Raw genomic sequence first — 17132 nt, 5'->3', positions numbered from 1 at the left:
GCATCCTGATTCAAGGATGGATGGGAGTTTGTGTGTCAAGCCAAATGCCTTCCTGATCTACAGTTTTTTGTAAAAGCTGGTACAGGCTTTGTATGATGGGCAGCATTGTGAAGGCATCACTGTGACAATTCATTCAGTGAAAGACTGACAGAGGTGAGGAATACACTGTCCTCTTCTGGTTTCATTGTTGTCCCACAACTCTGAAGGGTTTTCAGAGAAAGTCGAGGACAAACAGATGATGGCCACAGCACCTTCCTATGGAGAAGTCAATAGGCAAATGTACTGTCAGTGAAAGCAGTTGCCAACATCTTGGAACATGTCAAATTCTTTGCTTTGTGCCTCTGTGCTGCCCACCCTGAAAACTCAGCACTCCACAGTTATTCGTAAGTGAACAACAACTGAAAAATGCCACTACCTGGAGCATTTCCCAGTATCACTAAATTTTCCTTTGGAAAGAAAATACCTAGCATTAAAATTCAGGTTTTTCTGTGGGGTTCATACAAGTTTGGAATCTTGTGAGTCATGATAAACTGAATATTAATTGCAAACCTGTATTACATGTGAAATGAAAGCTTGTGATTATGTGTCTTTAGCTATTTGCTTCGATGCTCCAGGAAATCATAGTCTTCATTTCATGGATTTGATTCTAATTTTAATCAATTTTATCTTGTTCCTCTGCAAGCATTGCTTATCACGTGTAAATTACATAGTTTTGAGTGGAAATTTCAAACATCTGAAATGCTTTGACCACCTAGTTGATATAGTCTCACGTTCATGTCAGGCCTCAACTGAGACAGAATTTTCATGGAAGTAGTTGAAGCTCCTGTTTGACCCAATAGTAAATCAAAGGAAAGAACTCCAGTCAGTCTAGAGCACACTCAGATTTAACAAGAACCTGTTAACACTGTCTAATACTCCAGGAAAGCAAAAATAAATATTTAGAATTAATTTGTGATATAATTTTCCATTCTTATAGCCTGAAGCTCTTTTTACACTAGATAGTCTAATGAAGCCGTTCAGCTGATAATTTTGTCCGATTGAAAAACAAATTGTCCTATGTCACGGCCTTGCTATCTCAAATGAACTGGTTCATTCCCCCTGCAGAATACATGTAGCTATTACCAAAACAGGACTCATAAGATGCAAGTATTCCTCTTACTGTTGTCCAGTTTAACTTGACATGTGTATTATCTAATAGGACAGACAGTCTGCAGAAGATGTTTCATCAGGAAATTCCTTTTCCTTTGGACACTCTTCTTCCCGAAAAGAGCCATTTGTTCAGTCTATGTGCTCCAATGCAAGTACATTTGGAGTTCAAGTGTGCATTGAGACGAAAAGCGTACATGCAGCTTTTATCAAAAATGTGCCTCTTTATTACCTAGTTGGAGAGCACAGCCTTAGAATGAGCTTCAAGCCAGGTAAATACCACTGTGCACAAAAAAGAAATAGTTGGGTGGGTACAGGTGTGTGTATATACACGTATATATTTGTATATGTACATATAAGGTTTTGTATCTTAAGTACCACTAAAACTACTGTTAGACCTACCAGCCCTGCCAGTATTGGCGATAGACTGCACTTGTAGCAGTAATCCATTTCTCCCCCGCCCATCTGAGTAGCAATTTCCCAGCTCGCCCAGCAATGCCCCTCAGCATGGCCAGCATCAAGCAGAGCTGATCTGTGCCTGCAGAGAATGTCTGATGCATCCTGAATCATTGGATTTGGGATGCAAGCACAGAGCAATTGGACATGGGCAGCAGATCTGATGCAGTGTCCTGTAGCTACAGTCTGAAAACCCAGATTCTTAAAGGGAATTATGAATTAACTCTGCCAGGATCTAGTCCTTAATGTCTTAATCCATGATCATAAGAAGTAAAAGCAGAGCAGGCCACTGAATCCAGGTCTCCTAAGTATCAAACTAATAGCCTAACCATTGGGCCATTCTTTACGATTCAGGAGTTGAGCCTCAGTTCCTCTCTGATGCCTAACTCACTATCCCATAATGTTATCTAGTTAAGTAGTGCAATTCAATTCTTTTAAATCTGCTGATTATGCTGTTTATTGACTTGAAAAGAATCTAGTATCATCCTAATATTTTAAAATTTGTTTCTTGCCAGTGTGTTTTAGCTATTAGAGAAATTCTTTAACAAAGTTGCTCAGTACCAAACATAATCAATGAACAGTCATATTTTCATTTGGGGAAGAACGGCGAAATAAATTATTGCAAAAATTGGCTTATTCTATTATTCAGTTGCTAATACTAACTAATTGTCATACAATTTCAGTTTACACAGAGGCACCTATTGAAAAAATACAAGTCACAATTCAAGCAGGAGACCAAGCACCTGCAAAAATGGTTCGTTTAGTAACATTTGAAGATCCAGAGGCACAAGTATCTTCCAGAAAAGCAGCAATTAAAAGAGTGAAGAAAATCCTAGATGATACTGAAGACCAGGTACTGCTGTAAAAATCCACTTAGAGATTTGTGGAAGACATCACACAAAGCTTAGTTGTTTATATTTCTTTTACTAAGTAGCTTCCTTTGTTTAGATACTATACAAAAATTGGAAAATAAAGACAGGCTTTTGGGTACACAGGTCTTTCTGCAGGTCTTTTGTTTGCATTCATCTCTTCTGCAAGTGAAAGACATTAGAGCAGGTTGGTTTTGTAGGTTTTTCTGAGCATTGCTTGCAAGACAAAAACTAGCTGTTGTGAGCCCAAAATTTAGTCTGTTCTTTCCATCTACTATAACAGTAGAAAAAAGGCATGACACCTACCTACCCAGCTTGCCCTGAGATAGTCATAGCTCACTGTCATTACTAACATTAGTTATGGGTAGCTGTATGATCAACAGTTTCTACACATGTTCATTATCACAAAAGGGTTTAGGGTATTGTTCTACTTGCGTGTGGTTTTAACACATTATTATGAATTTGTCTTATTGTGATGTATTGCAAGAATGCTGTCATCAGACATACATTTTGTCTTCTAAGGCAGCAGAAGGATTCATAGCTCTCTGTAGCAGATTTTATTTACAACCTTCCTCAGGAACACAGAAAAATAATTTTGTTTTTCCAATGGTACCATTGACTAGGGGACAAGAAAATCCAGAAGCTCAACGTCCAGTGCCAGCAGCACCAGTGGAAGTGCCGAGAGTACAACGAGCAGCCTCTCCAGCAGTGACTCTGACAACAGGGCACCAGAGGGAGGCACCCAGACAAATCTGAAAACACGACAGTCCAAAGCCAAAGGAAAGAAATTCTACCCCTTTGGGGACAGCGGCAGTAGCAGTAGAAGCAGCAGTAGCAGCAGCAAAAGCAGCAGTAGTAGTAGCAGTAGTAGTGGTAGTAGTAGCAGCAAAAGCAGCAGCAGTAGTAGTAGCAGCAGCAAAAACAGTAGTAGTAGTAGCAGCAAAAGTAGTAGTAGTAGGAACAGCAGTAGTAGCAGTAGCAGCAGCAAGAGCAGCAGCAGCAGTAGCAGCAGCAAGGGCAGCAGTAGTAGTAGCAGGAGTAACAGCAAAAGCAGGAGTAGCAACAGCAAAGGCAGCAGCGGAAGCAGTAGCAGCAGCAAAGGCAGCAACAGTAGCAGCAGAGGCAGCAGCAACAGCAGCAGCAGCAGTAGCAAAGCATCTGGTATACAGCATAAGGCTAAGAAGCAGTCCAAGACCACATCATTTCCACATGCCAGCGCTACTGAAGGAGAGAGAAGAGTCCGTGAGCAGAAGCCTAAAACACAGAGTAGCAGCAGTAGCAGGAGTGGCACCAGCAGCAGCAGTGAAAGCATTGGCGTTTCCCATCGCCACAGCAAATATGACAGACAAGCCGAGACGAAACAAGTCAAGTCCCAATTTAACAGTCACAATAGCTACGACGTTTCTACAGAATGGGTAAATTTTTCTAATGCTTTGACTTCTGCTAGGAGGTGATCCTTACTGAGCTGTAGGTGATGACTTCTTTTGAAATTTTACAGGAATATCATCTTCCAAAAGTATACCGGCTCCGTTTCAGATCTGCTCACGTCCATTGGGTAGGTCCCTAGTTCAAGCGCACATTCCCATGGTGACTACAGTCAATATGATCAAGCATAGTACTGAAGGGCTTTGATTAATTTCACTTGAGCACTATGTACTGTCCAATATCAACAGTGATGATGGCCAAAATAAGCAGATTTGTTACTAAAATACTGACCATTATACTACATTCTTCTTTTGTTGCAGCACTTGCAACCCTCAAATTTCGGTCAGGACACCTTTGGGCTAGATGCTGTACAATGCAGCCAAAGCTAAGTTTGAAAAGGCCATGGGGGAACTGTCAAACAGTAGGATCTTCCAATAGGAATAGCTGTGCCCACAGTTTTTAGGCAATCACGGTAAAATCATCATGTATGTGGATTGTATCAGAAACCAGGTTCAGTATGCATTATAGCACAGTGGTATTTCAAGTATTTATTAGAAGGATGATAATGTAGTGGCTTTTGTAGATGTTACCTTTAAAGTCATTATGTGTCCTGCTTATGAAAGAGGAAGATGATTTACAGTGGGTTTTGTTACATTTTAATCTCTTTTTTTATTTCTAAAAAAATATGGGTGTGTTTGACCACGTATGACATGTCAGTTTTTATTGCTCTAACAATACACCTGGACAATGTGATGTTGTCATTTGCAGTCACTGTCTACATGGCCTTCCTGTCAGCAGAGAGGTCCAGGTGGATCCAAGGCACATTCCTACCCAACACATTTCATGTCTGCATATGATAATAAAAATAACACCCTAGTTATGTCTATGTCTGTTACCTACAGGGGGAGGCTGATAGCTCTGATTTGGATGTCTACACTATGAAACTAGGGGCCATGTCATAGCTTTTTCACCTATTTTGGTTTTGTAGCATCCAGATCGTAAGATATCAAGCAGCTCATCATCATCTTCCTCTGAGTTGAGAAGCAGCAACAGCAACAGCAGCGCCAGCAGCAGCAGGAGCAGTCACCCAAGCGGCACCAGCAGCAGCAGCAGCCACCGTGGAGAAAAGGCTGCCCACAGCTCAAGGAGGAGCCATGTGAGCAGAGGAGTCAGCATTCACCATGGGCATGGTTCCAGCCTGACGCGTGAGGTACTATTATCTGTGCGGTACAAACAAGCAGCCAGGTTTTGCTGGCTGCAGAGCAGGAACTGTATGTGCTGGCACTCTAACCAGTGGAGGGGTCAGGCTCAGGAAGTATTCTGCATGTCAAGTTTGCAAATGGAAAGCCAAACTCCTCGGAGATATATTTCCCTCCATGAAAACATTTTTTTCCAAATTCCCTTGGCTTTAGGATTTTGTTTGTTGCATATATTTTCCTCAATTTCTAAAAAGGTATTTGCAATATGTGAAAACCAGGAAATTATAAAAATTGAAAGGAATGGGATTGTAAATTAAAGGCGAAATAATTCTCTTTTTCCTGTGAAGGCCCAAAGTGCAAAAAATTTTGCATTTAGGTAAAAATGCGGAGGAAATAAACAAGCTTTACTTAAAGACTTTTTTAACTTAAATCCACCTAATTATTTTTAGATGTAGGCCTGAGGTCATGAGTGCATCCAGAGTATAACTAAAATCAAACTCTCCATGGTAATTACTGATTGGTAAATGTAAAGTCCCATTAAGCACTGGTCATATTTATCTTTAGTACATACTTAGTGTTCTATAATTGTACTAATTAAATGTATCTGTGTAATAATAGAATAAACAGACAAGGTCTGTGGGAACTCTGCTAGGAAGAAGAATTTCAAAATAATCAATTGGCTTGAAGGACCTGTAGTATAGTAAAATATGTTATGAATGTGTGTACTGCTATGAAGATATCTAGTTCATATTGTAGGCAGCTGTTTAAAATATTAAAATAATGCACAAAATATTAATAAGTATATAAAGATAGTTTGGAAGAGTCTTGGATCCCTCATCAAAACAGTCACATCTGAAAATTTCTGGTGGTAATTAATTAGTCAAGATTCCAAACACATTTATCCTTAAATATTGGGGATATAGAAATACATTCTGCAAACTAACTCATGAAGAATGAGGGCTGCTTACTGCTATCAGTGCACGTAAACTGGACTGCAGGCTCTCCAGTTGAATACACAGAAATACTTAAGCACAGATGGTTGGGGGTTGTTTTTCAGCGCAACTTCCTGGGAGACGTAATTCCACCTGGCATTACGATTGTGGCACAAGCAGTAAGGAGTGACAGCAGAAATCAAGGTTATCAAGCTACAGCATATGTTCGTTCTAATGCTGCCAAAGTTGATGTGCAACTAGTTGTGGTTCAGCTGGCTGAAACCAATTGGAAAGCATGTGCTGATGCTGTAATACTGCCTCTGAAAGCACAGGTAAGCACACAAGCAGCTTCGCCCAAAGAGATATCTAAAAAGCTCAGAGTTTTTTGCCCAGAGTTTTCTAAATAAGTACAGAGCACCTGCTGATTAGGAAAACCAACCAGAAAAAAACATAGGCATTTTGAAATATTTCACAAACTTTGTGAAATTTTGGAAAATGTTCCTATCTTTTACCATTCCTTTGAACAAAAAATAAAAAATAAATCAGCCACTTCAAAATCTGTCAGTAAAGATATTAACCTTCAAGAAACACCAAAATATGACCAGTAGAAGTAGAATAAATATTTGAAGATTTGTCTGTTTAATTACTACCTATTTATTATGTGCTCCACTAAGAGTTTGCTTGCCTGGGAATCTAGCCGTTTTTCTCTGTATAACTCATTTCAGAAGATTCATAACTCAAATGCATTTGAAGTGCTGTATTTCTTAGGATTTACATGAAAAGATGGAAAAAGTGAAATTAGGTAATGGGTTAATGCTTGAGAGAGCATCATAAACATAGGAACAGGTCTTTCCTTTTCTTTTTTTCCGTGTCCCTGAGCCACGCTTCCCATGTGCCTTTTAATGCAAGACATCTGCAGAACAATTTTCACAGATGCAATTAATAAATTCAGCCTAATGTTTCAGTATTGAAAAAAGTGGGGTAGGGTTCAAACCAAGAAGTATTGGGGAAGGCTAACAGAAGTTACAGTGCAGTCTTCTAGAAAATATACATGTTGATTATTAATCCCAAGACTTGGGAACATAAAGAATCAACATGAAGTTGCAGGAAAGAAGAAAAACCTGCATTTTAAATGTTCTGTGATTCTTTCCTGTGATTTGGGTGACTGTTTCCCTGTTTGTAAAGGCCAGAATGAGATGGGGCAGGGAGTGCCAGGACTACAGGATAGCAGCCATGGCTACCACAGGCCAACTAGCAAGGAAGCCGGCCGTGCAGCTGAAGGTGCAATGGGGAAATCTTCCATCCTGGATAAAAAAGACAAGCACAGCGTATGTACTTTGCTCTTTCTTAAGTTATTATGTTGTATTTCTTACACTAGTTTGTTTTATAAAAACACTGAAAGAACTCAATGAAAATTTTCAACCCAAAAGTTGTCAAAAAGATATTTTATGAATGTGTTCCACTTCTTCCATGTGTTTCATATTAAAAGATATCCTAAAAATATTTTAAAAGTTGACACGCTTAATTTTATTTTCCATATTAAATTATTTGATATTTCAGTTCGAAATGCCTTTTTGTTTTGAAATGTTCTTCTATTCTGTCTCAAAAAATATCCAGTTAAAATGAGCAAAATAAAACTAGTGTTTCCTCTGGATAAAATCAACTATTTAATTTGATTGAAAATATTATTTCTTTGACTTTTCAGTTCTTCTGTTGTTTCCCTGATTTTTCAGAACTGCTAGTAACCCTCAGACTCCCATGTCTGCTTTTGCTCATGTACCTGAGTTTGTCACATCTTGTTTGTCTCTAGATTCATGCAATACGTTCCTGGTGCAGCACTTGTGTTGGGTTTCTCAGAAGCACATCAGAGAAATCCATCTCATGAATTTATAGTAAGGGCAGCTGCAACATCTCCACGGACATTTGATACAGTAATTAAAGCTCCTGGGGTACGTGTCAATTTTTATTTTCTTTTTTCTTACCTTGAATGGATTTTCAACTAACAACATTTTGATACTTAATGGAAAGAAAAAAAAGCAAAATGTTCCCTTTTAGAGAAGTTGCTATATACTTGACTACACTACATGGGGCTTGAGATACATCCAGGAGTACTCTTGATTTTGTGCTGCTTTGGTGCAATGTAGCAATAAGTTGAAAATCAGACTCTGTAGTCAAATACCTTATCGCCATGCTGAGAACAGCAGTTAGGCCCAAATTGTCTCAAGTACGACTGCTCTGTGCTCACACCTTTATTCATTTTACCCAGTGTGACTAAGTCTGTGGGATATACAGGGGTCTCAGAGCAGCTAATGGAGGCCTTGACAACACCTTGCACTCTGTTGCAGCCATCGATCTCTGTTGGCACTCAAGTCCCACATCGGCAGTAATCATGCTCAACGAGAGAGGAACGAGCAAGTTATGACAGCCACAAACACAACTCTGCCTTAACCAAACTGGAGCAGTTAGTTACACTCTCAGAGCAGCTTGCATGGCCTAGATCTGCAGAATCCCGCTGATTAATTGGTCCTTGTCCACCAAATCCCTGTGCACCACTTTGAAAAATATCCCCTATGGTTCTCTGGCAAATTAGTAACAGCTAGCTATTCATACACAGAGAAATTAGTATGTCTTTAACCTTGCATGGTGTTTCAGTATTGCAGGTTCTTTAATATATGATAATGAAGAAGTAAGCACACAAGGCATTAATTTGATTCTCTTGGTAAATCTAATTTATAGCTACATTGAGGGATCTTACTCTAATGGTCATCATGCCAGTTTTCAGCCTGTAATGGATGCTGTTCACTCTTCCAGACACATTCATCGACTTCCTCAGTTACTTAACTTGCTACCTTATTTTTTAAGAAGTCACTTAATTATCACTTAAAATTCATCTGTTGGTTACTTTCCAAAGTCCTTAACAATTTCTCAAAAAGTCAAGAAGTGTGACTACAAGACAATGATTCCTCCCAAAAGCTTGAATTTTGGGTACATCCTGGAGAGCCTAACACAACTGCAATTGCATCTTCAAGGATTTTTGTTCAAGAGTCTTTTTTTGTTTGCAGTCACATCTTGAGCAATATGGTTCAATTTCTCTTAATGTACTTTCATTTCTGCTTTTTCAGGTAACACTTTACTATCAGGCACTCCGAATGCCATTCACTCTGCCCTTAGGCCCATCTCCAGCTTACGAGACTCAAGATATCACTGCCTGGAATTTATTTCCCAAAATAGCTTCGCAAATAGCACAAGAAGATCAATGTAACTATTACTTACATGCTTGTCTCATGAATAAGCAATGTTTGTAGATCTGTCCTCTGCCATGCCTGGGCCTTGCCTTTCCTTGTCGTGGTCTTCCACGAAAGCTTAGCATCTCTAACCCTGCTTTCTCAACAGCTCTCTCCTTCACTTATAAGCATGTTTGTTGACAGATGAATGAAGAGACTTCAAAATTATGTAAATATTTGGAGTTCAGGAATCACTCCTGGCTGCAAAGAGTAGAAGTTGTCTTTTGCTCCTTCTAAGAAGGTGCCATCTCTCCACTGAGAGGCATTAGATGATGAGTACAAGACAGATCATGTGTTTTCTGCCCTGTTTATTTTCTTCCAAAAGGAGTCATGTGAGTCTTAGCTAGTTGGTGCCTGACACTTCTGCAGGGAATGTGAACTATTTTTTATCATGGTTACTGTGTTTAGTTTCTCAAGAATTTGGTACATTTTAGTCCCTGTTAGCTTGAGTTTTGTGTTTGGGATGTAACCAAAATCAGTACTAGTGTAGTATATATCTGGTAGTTATTCTGTAGTGCTACCCTGTCCTTACAGACTGTGGCAGCATTGAAAGCTTTTGACAAGGAGATGTTGGAAGTTTCTTTTCTGCATGCTGGGTAGTTCAGTCTCACAGAGCTGGCATTCAATACTTTGCAGCAGCACTCATGCCGTTGTCACATCTGCCATTTCTTTTCTGGTTTTGTTTTGCAGCCACATGTGAAGTCAGCGAGGGAGATTTCAAAACATTTGATCACCTCAGACATACATGTTCTTTCAATAAAAGCTGTAACCTGATAGTGGCCCAAGACTGTACTGAACGCCCAAAATTCATCATTACTACAAGAAAGGTTGATCCTCAGTCTTTCTCAAGAGAGGTTCACATAAATACAACTTCAGCGTAAGTGTGGTTTATCCTGAGTGCTCAGGAATTAGGTATAAAGTTTCAGGGAAGTTAGTGTGGGGATGGGAGATGTCTAGCTCTTAGGTAAAACTGGTTTGTAATCAAACATTTGTGGAAAGATGGGGTTGCCAGAAGAAACACTCATCTGAGAATCTTTGGTTTGGTTGCTCTTGCCTTTGATTTCACAGCCACCATTATCTGATAACCTGCTCATTTAGTCCCCGAGCTGTCTTTTCTTTAAGGGTTGAGTCTCAAAGCCCAGCGTCCCAATTAATTTTGTGCTTTGGAAAGAAAACAGCTCATTCATTCGTTCAAAATTCAGTTGTTCAGATGGCTTCTCTGCTAACTTTAGGTACAATTGTCTCTACTTTTCACATTTTAAACTAACCACTAGTTTCTTCTTTTTTGCTGTTTTTTTCTGAAGGAACATCACAATCTGTCCTGCCGCAAATTCATCTCTTCTTGTGGCATGCAATGAAGAACCAGTTCTATCAGACAGTGGTGTTTCTGAGTATGAAAAAGGTAAGCTGTGATGCCCACTTTTCCAGGACTGACCTGGAAACTAAATATCTTCAAGATGTTTTTATCAATTCCACTGAAGAATCTCAGTGTAAAGACAACACAAGCAGGAATTAATTCAAATAAAAACTAGAGACTTTACTTTCTTAAGATTTGTATCGACTTACTTTCCTGTTTCCTATAGTACGTACACTCTTACTTTCCTCCAGCATAACTGACAAGTAAATAAAACCCTTTCTTATATATATGCTATGTCCAGGTTGGTGATCATTTAAAAAAAAAGTGTTTGTTAGAGTCACAGTTAGATGCTTCGGTTCAGATATTTAGCTGGAGCACCACCCGTGTCATTATCACTTTGAGAATTAACAGACTGGATACAAAAGTTAATTCCAACTAAAGTAAACAGCAGTAGAATATTTTTACAAATAAAGAGATAATTTCTTCTATATTTAATTTCTCTCTGCACACAAAAAAAATCCAACTGTAGCAGCAAAATGATCACTGTGAAGGAAGATGCATTATGTTATATTTTGTGCTACCCAGTTTCTCCATTAATTTGAAATTAAGCAGATCACCTTATGATTCACTGTCTTTTTACAGACAATGTTAAAATTTATAAAAATGGAACAACAGTTATCGTGGAAGCTCCAACACATGGACTGAAGAATGTGACTTTTGATGGTGTGATCCTTAAGGTATTGGGCTTACTTTCAAGGTTACTGCTTTCTTTATGTAGTACCTTGGCAATGAAACAGACCAACACTTCAGTATTCACTACAAAGATGTGCCATTTTATAGGTTACCGTTGCTTCATGGATGAGAGGAAAGACTTGTGGAGTTTGTGGAAATAATGACAGAGAAAAGCACAATGAACTCCTAATGCCAAATCATAAGCTGGCACACAGCTGTTCTGCTTTTGTTCACTCATGGGTGTTGCTAGAAGAAACCTGCTCTGGTGGTGAGTAGATCTGAAAACAATTTATGCTTGGGGAGAATATGATTTCACTTTTCCTTTGCCAAAAGCTAGAATATATTTTTTCAAAAGCAGCAGCTATCTTTTACTTAGAAAAGACAATAGCAATATATATCCATTTTAACGTCATTAACCACTGACTGCTTAAAACACTGCCTGTGAGTATAGAGAATATATACTACAGCAAAAGTCTTTGTCTCATGTGCAGTTCAGTGTTAAATAATTGATTCTACTATAATTTCTTACACTGCGTAGCTTTTTCTTGGAGAGGAAAAATCACGCCTAATCTTGTTCCCACTGAAATAAGTGTGATTTTCACCACTGAATCAAAGCGGTTTCATCTGTTGTCTGCAGACTTAATTTAATCAAACAAATTGCAGACTATGAATGCAAAGTCAGATCTTAAGTACATTTTCAGAATGCAAAATCTTTCATTATTGTTTGTACCACCTGAGGGTGCAATCTCGGGGAAATATTTAGAAATACTCCTAAAGTAAAAGAGCTTCCTCTCACACGTAGCTGGAAAAATAATGGTGATCTCCCATAACACCAATACAGTTTTGTTCTGTAGGTCTCCATTTACCTTGGACCTGAGATAACTTTATCGAAGCTAATGGTTGTTTTCTCCTTGACTTCACTGGCAGCAGAGTTGTACTTATCTGTGTGTCAGGAAACAGAGTCATAGCTGGGATCCTGTTAAGTTACATTATACCTTTCTAGTGAGATAATTGCAGCATTATAAAAATCATCCAATACAAAAATTATCCTTGATGTTATTATATAAATGCTGCCTTTTTTTTTTATCCATTCACTACAGTTGACATTTTTCCTAATGCAATGAAGTAGCCATTGTGCTTGCAATATCTGTTCTTAATAGCTTTCAGACATGAGAGGTTATTTACTGTGTATTATGTAGTTCTAAAAAACTAGATACACATGATTCCATTTGGGTTCTACTGTGCAATTAGATTTTAAAAATAGCTCCCCTTTCAGAGTCTTTTCTCTGCCCCCCGACTTCTTATCATCCTATCTCGATAACCTCGCTACTGTGAAAATGGTTTGTCAGGCACCTGTGTTTTAATAAAAGCTGAACAGAAAATATGGACCTTTATTATTGCAAGGATCGATTGGGATTTATTTCTACAATTTTAACTACCTTTCCTTTTCCTCTTAGGGTGCAAGCTGCAGCGCAGTTATGTGAAGCTGAATCGAAATCCTACTATTGATGGAGAGGAATCTATGTGCTACTCTGTTGACCCAGTACTGAAATGCATGAAAGACTGTACTCCAATCGAAAAAACTTCAGTTAAGGTTGGCTTCCACTGTTTCCCAAAAGGTATGATATTTTTCTCTCTCTGTGTCACGTACAGTAGGAGCTCTGTCAGAGCACTCAAAAGAACAAAACAGCACAGCCACGCACAGACCTGTATTGCTCCAGCTCCACTCTGAGCTGCTGTTTTCAATCCCATTAGTATTTGTTATAACTAGTGGCAGTACTGGCCAGCAAAAAGCTAGTTTAGATGATGGCAGGTAGCATCATCTGAGGAAAATATTTGAGGAGGTAAAAGGGGCAGCAGTGATCGATAAGGATTTTTTCATGTTTTCAGGATCTCCATAAAGTTGAGATAAGCAACACTGAGTCCTTTTATGCACATTACAGCCTGCAATTTTGTGTAGACCAGGGCAAGCAAGGCAATTGAAAGTCAGTCAAGTAGTGTGACATGACTGCTGTGATTAGGCTGCCATGCTATGCCACTGTGCAATACATCAGCAAAAAACACATTGCTGAAATGTTCTCTAGATTGTTCCAAAAAATGGTTTGGTTTTGAAGGTATTTTATACATATACACTCATGCCCCAGATTTTTAAAAATACTGGGCCTTTTTCACCTTTCACTTATACCAATTTGTCATGGGTGTGATGCATTTTCTAACACATTAGAGTTATATAAGCATGAGAGGAGAATCCAGCCTGGAACATACAGATACTTCAGACGCCTAGATCTTTTAGTGAATTACACAGCACATATATACCCTAGAAGGAAACCTACCATTATGGAATATCTACTGAAGTCATCTGTTCTCTGGGTTAACCCTTGTTGGCCAAATCCATTGTTAGATGAGATAATCTAGCATAGTTCCACTGAAGCCAATGGTTCCCTGTGTTGAGTAATGCTGGAGAGGAACAGAGTATTTTATGTCTGATTTTAAACAACATCTATGTAGAACTTTGTACTTTTCTCATTATATTAATATCTGCAATGTGCTGAATCAGCCCATAAAACAATGAGTACCTTTCTGTAATAGTTGACCATCTACAGCAGCCTATTCAACAAGTAGCACAGAGATAGTGCTAATAGTTTTCTTCCAGCTCCCTGAGATGTCAATAGATGCATTCTTTTATGAAAAGAAAAACCCACCCTCAACAAAAAAACCTTCCAAAATCTTGTCATATCCATGTTTCACAGATTTTTTTGTACCTCTGAAATGTCATCACCCCAGGCCACTCACTGCCTCAGAATATTAGGGTATAATAAAGCTGTCTCATTCTCTCACAAAAATGTGTGAGAAAAGAGGAAAATCAGAAAAAAAGATATGCTACTTGTCGCAGCCAGTGCTGCTTTTACAGCAACTGCAGGCTTCTCTGGTTCATTTACTGAACCAGAGAGTGGGAAGTCTGCTAGCAGTACTCCCAATCAAGGGCTTTTTTTATTTATTTATCCTGAGAAGAAGAAGGAGGAGGAGGGGGAGAGGAGGAGCAGGAGGAGGAAGGGAAGAGATACCATTTGTGATTTTGTAGGAAAACAATTGCTTTTCCTCAGGCTAAGGATCAATAGGAATAGAAGGCCAGCCCTTAAAAACTGTTCTTTTTCTTTCTTTGTTCAATGACTTGGAGAAGCAGCAGAAACAAAATCCCTGTCTTTCTTAAGCTAAGAACGTTTATTTGCATACACTGGACAAAGACCTTTTCTCAGCTCTTTATGTGTGAACTCAGATCTGATAGTGTGCTAGCTCAAAAGAGAGGGACCCCATCACTGTCACTGGTGAAGCAACTATAAAATGAAGTGTAAGGATGCAGAATTTTCCCTGTTGTCCTCAAATCAGTGAGACTGTAGTCTTCAGATCTTGACTGAGGCAGACATCACTCCAAGTCCACATATTGGCTTACATTTGAAATATGCCCCAAGCCCTATCCATAGGGGTCGTAGGTACTCAGCCATGATCCAGTTTGCCAAGGGAAGTATTCCCTACATGGATATGAACGTGATCAGACCTACAATGTGCCAAAGAGCAAGTGGCATAACAAGAATTAATGTACGTAAAAAACAGAACCCAGACTTTTTTATAGTATTTCTCATTTCACAGCTTGAAAATATTTTTTAAAACATCCCCAGCACCTTTCTGGGAAATATTTATTATCCAGTTTATCATGCAAAACCTGTGCTTCATGTTGGACAGCAATTCAGCAAAGGAGAATGTTAGCATTTCAGGACATGAGTGACTGATACAACCTGAACCCATACAGCGGTCTCCATATTCCCCTGTGATGAGAGATGGCATGTTATAAATGTATTGTCCAAGTAGGGGATAAAACAAATGGAGGGGAAATTATTAAAGCTTTACCCGTTCTCATTATACAAACTTAATCTGAATGGATGTCCTAATATTCTTCCAGATGCAATGATAAACCTCCAACCAGCTAAGAATATTTATTGGGAGGATGAATATCATTATTCCATTTAGATTATTTCAGCATTAAGGGATATGGCTTATTCAAGCTGCTGTTGATAAAGCAGTGTGGTAAGGTTAATACTGCAACTGACAATGCTCTGCCAGAATTCACAATATATGGGAAACTTTAATTAGAAGTTTATGAACCTCTGAAAATTCTCCAAAGGGCTTATCCTTCAGAATGAACTTCGACAAATAGTCAGCTGAAACACGCAGTGATATGCAGCACTAACATAAAAAGAGATTGCTGATGTGTATTGGTACACGGTAGTCTTACTTTGAAGGTGGCTACCTCCAGCACTTTTAGAGGCTCCTGCCTGTTGTCTTTGTGCTTCATGAAATGTTATTCATTTTGTTTTTAGGGAAGTATTATAGTAATTATATCATGGATGAAAATCCTGCTTCAAGTCAATGAGTCAGTTAGATGTCAGTTGTGGGGGCAGGATTTCATTCTTTACTTGATGAGGCAGTTGGCAGCCATCAAAACACTATTTCCTTGAAATGTGTTAATTTGCTTGATGTTAGTTAACAATGGCTTCACTCTTCTGACAGATACTGCTGTAAGCCTGCTGGAATGGCAGAGAAGCAGCGATAAGAAATCTGCATCTGAGGATGTTGTGGAGTCTGTGGATGCTGACATTGATTGTACCTGCACCAGCGACTGTAGTTAAGCTAAACGCTTTAGTGTTGTGCCATAGACATACTATACAAATAATTGAATAGCTGGACAGATAAGAAGGGAAGGTAATAGCTGTAGTAAAATATTAAGAAATGTGCTTGAAGAAAATAAGCCTACTGCATTGCATACAAAGTCAAATGCATTATGTACAGTCTGCATTGCTTAATAAATATGTTGTTCATTAAATAAGTATTCATGTGGTCTCTCTATTTTTCCCTATCAACAAAACAATCAGACCTACCATAATATTATCCAGAAATTCTGCTTCCTTTTATCTGAAATATAATTACAGCAGTCCTCTCTTAAAATTATGTTCACTAGGTGATGAAAGGAAAACATGATTACCGCTACTGCTAACATTCCATTGTGCAAAGAATTTCATATTTAGCATACTAAAGACACAGTAAGCATTTGTTTTCTTTTATGTTTTCTGGTAAAGAGCAAAGTCTGTTCTTGGAACCATTCTGCAAAAAAATACATTTTACTCCCAGCAAGACCATTAGCCTTAGTACATTCTACAAAGGAATGAATTGGACTGCTAGACTCCCACTGTAGCTTTCCAGAGAGCTATAGTGTGTGACACAGTCCCCATTTTCATTTAAATTTCAATGGATGTGCTGTTGCTTCATGAGCTAAAAGTATGAATAGGAACTTTTTTTTTTTTTTTTGGTTTACCATCTTCTATTGTATATCTATGAAAATGATGCCTTCAAAAACTTCAGGGAACAATAATACATCAGGTAGCATTCCAAATACTCAAAAAAAGTAATATAGAGAAAAATATGTAAGATCAATAGCATCATAAAGCTAAAATAAAGTGCAAGCAGGACAGTTAGACTACATTTAACCAGTGAAGTGTCAGTCTGCTAGTTTTCACCAGGCCTATGTAGAAAGGTAATTCCCTCCCACCCCAGGGGACCAGGAATAGGCGGCACCTTCAGACCCTGAGCAATGGCACAATATTTCTTTACCTTGTACATGAATCAGCCGTGCAGTGAGCTGTGATACGTCTTCCATAACAGGGAATAGCAGCCAGCAC

The 17132-nt window shown here is 38.7% G+C and overlaps 1 protein-coding gene across 1 annotated transcript in view; it reads left to right on the top strand.

Moving 5' to 3' along the window:
- The window catches only part of LOC104472293 (vitellogenin-1-like), a 42798-nt gene extending 26513 nt beyond the window's left edge, over positions 1-16285 (top strand). The window contains exons 21-36 of the mRNA XM_010087896.1: positions 1199-1418; positions 2286-2455; positions 3095-3527; positions 3594-3886; positions 3970-4026; positions 4885-5106; positions 6153-6359; positions 7213-7355; positions 7838-7976; positions 9150-9285; positions 10002-10188; positions 10616-10713; positions 11311-11405; positions 11509-11668; positions 12858-13019; positions 15967-16285. Coding sequence (XP_010086198.1) covers positions 1199-1418; positions 2286-2455; positions 3095-3527; positions 3594-3886; positions 3970-4026; positions 4885-5106; positions 6153-6359; positions 7213-7355; positions 7838-7976; positions 9150-9285; positions 10002-10188; positions 10616-10713; positions 11311-11405; positions 11509-11668; positions 12858-13019; positions 15967-16085 — 2841 coding nt within the window. The 3' untranslated portion in view covers positions 16086-16285. The remainder of the gene's footprint in view (positions 1-1198; positions 1419-2285; positions 2456-3094; positions 3528-3593; positions 3887-3969; positions 4027-4884; positions 5107-6152; positions 6360-7212; positions 7356-7837; positions 7977-9149; positions 9286-10001; positions 10189-10615; positions 10714-11310; positions 11406-11508; positions 11669-12857; positions 13020-15966) is intronic.
- Positions 16286-17132: the final 847 nt, after the last annotated feature.

This window comes from Pterocles gutturalis, unplaced genomic scaffold (assembly GCF_000699245.1).
Source record: "Pterocles gutturalis isolate BGI_N339 unplaced genomic scaffold, ASM69924v1 scaffold31571, whole genome shotgun sequence".
Classification (NCBI taxonomy): domain Eukaryota; kingdom Metazoa; phylum Chordata; class Aves; order Pterocliformes; family Pteroclidae; genus Pterocles; species Pterocles gutturalis.
The sequence above is the reverse complement of the archived record's forward strand: the minus strand, read 5'-3'. Positions and strand labels throughout refer to the sequence as shown.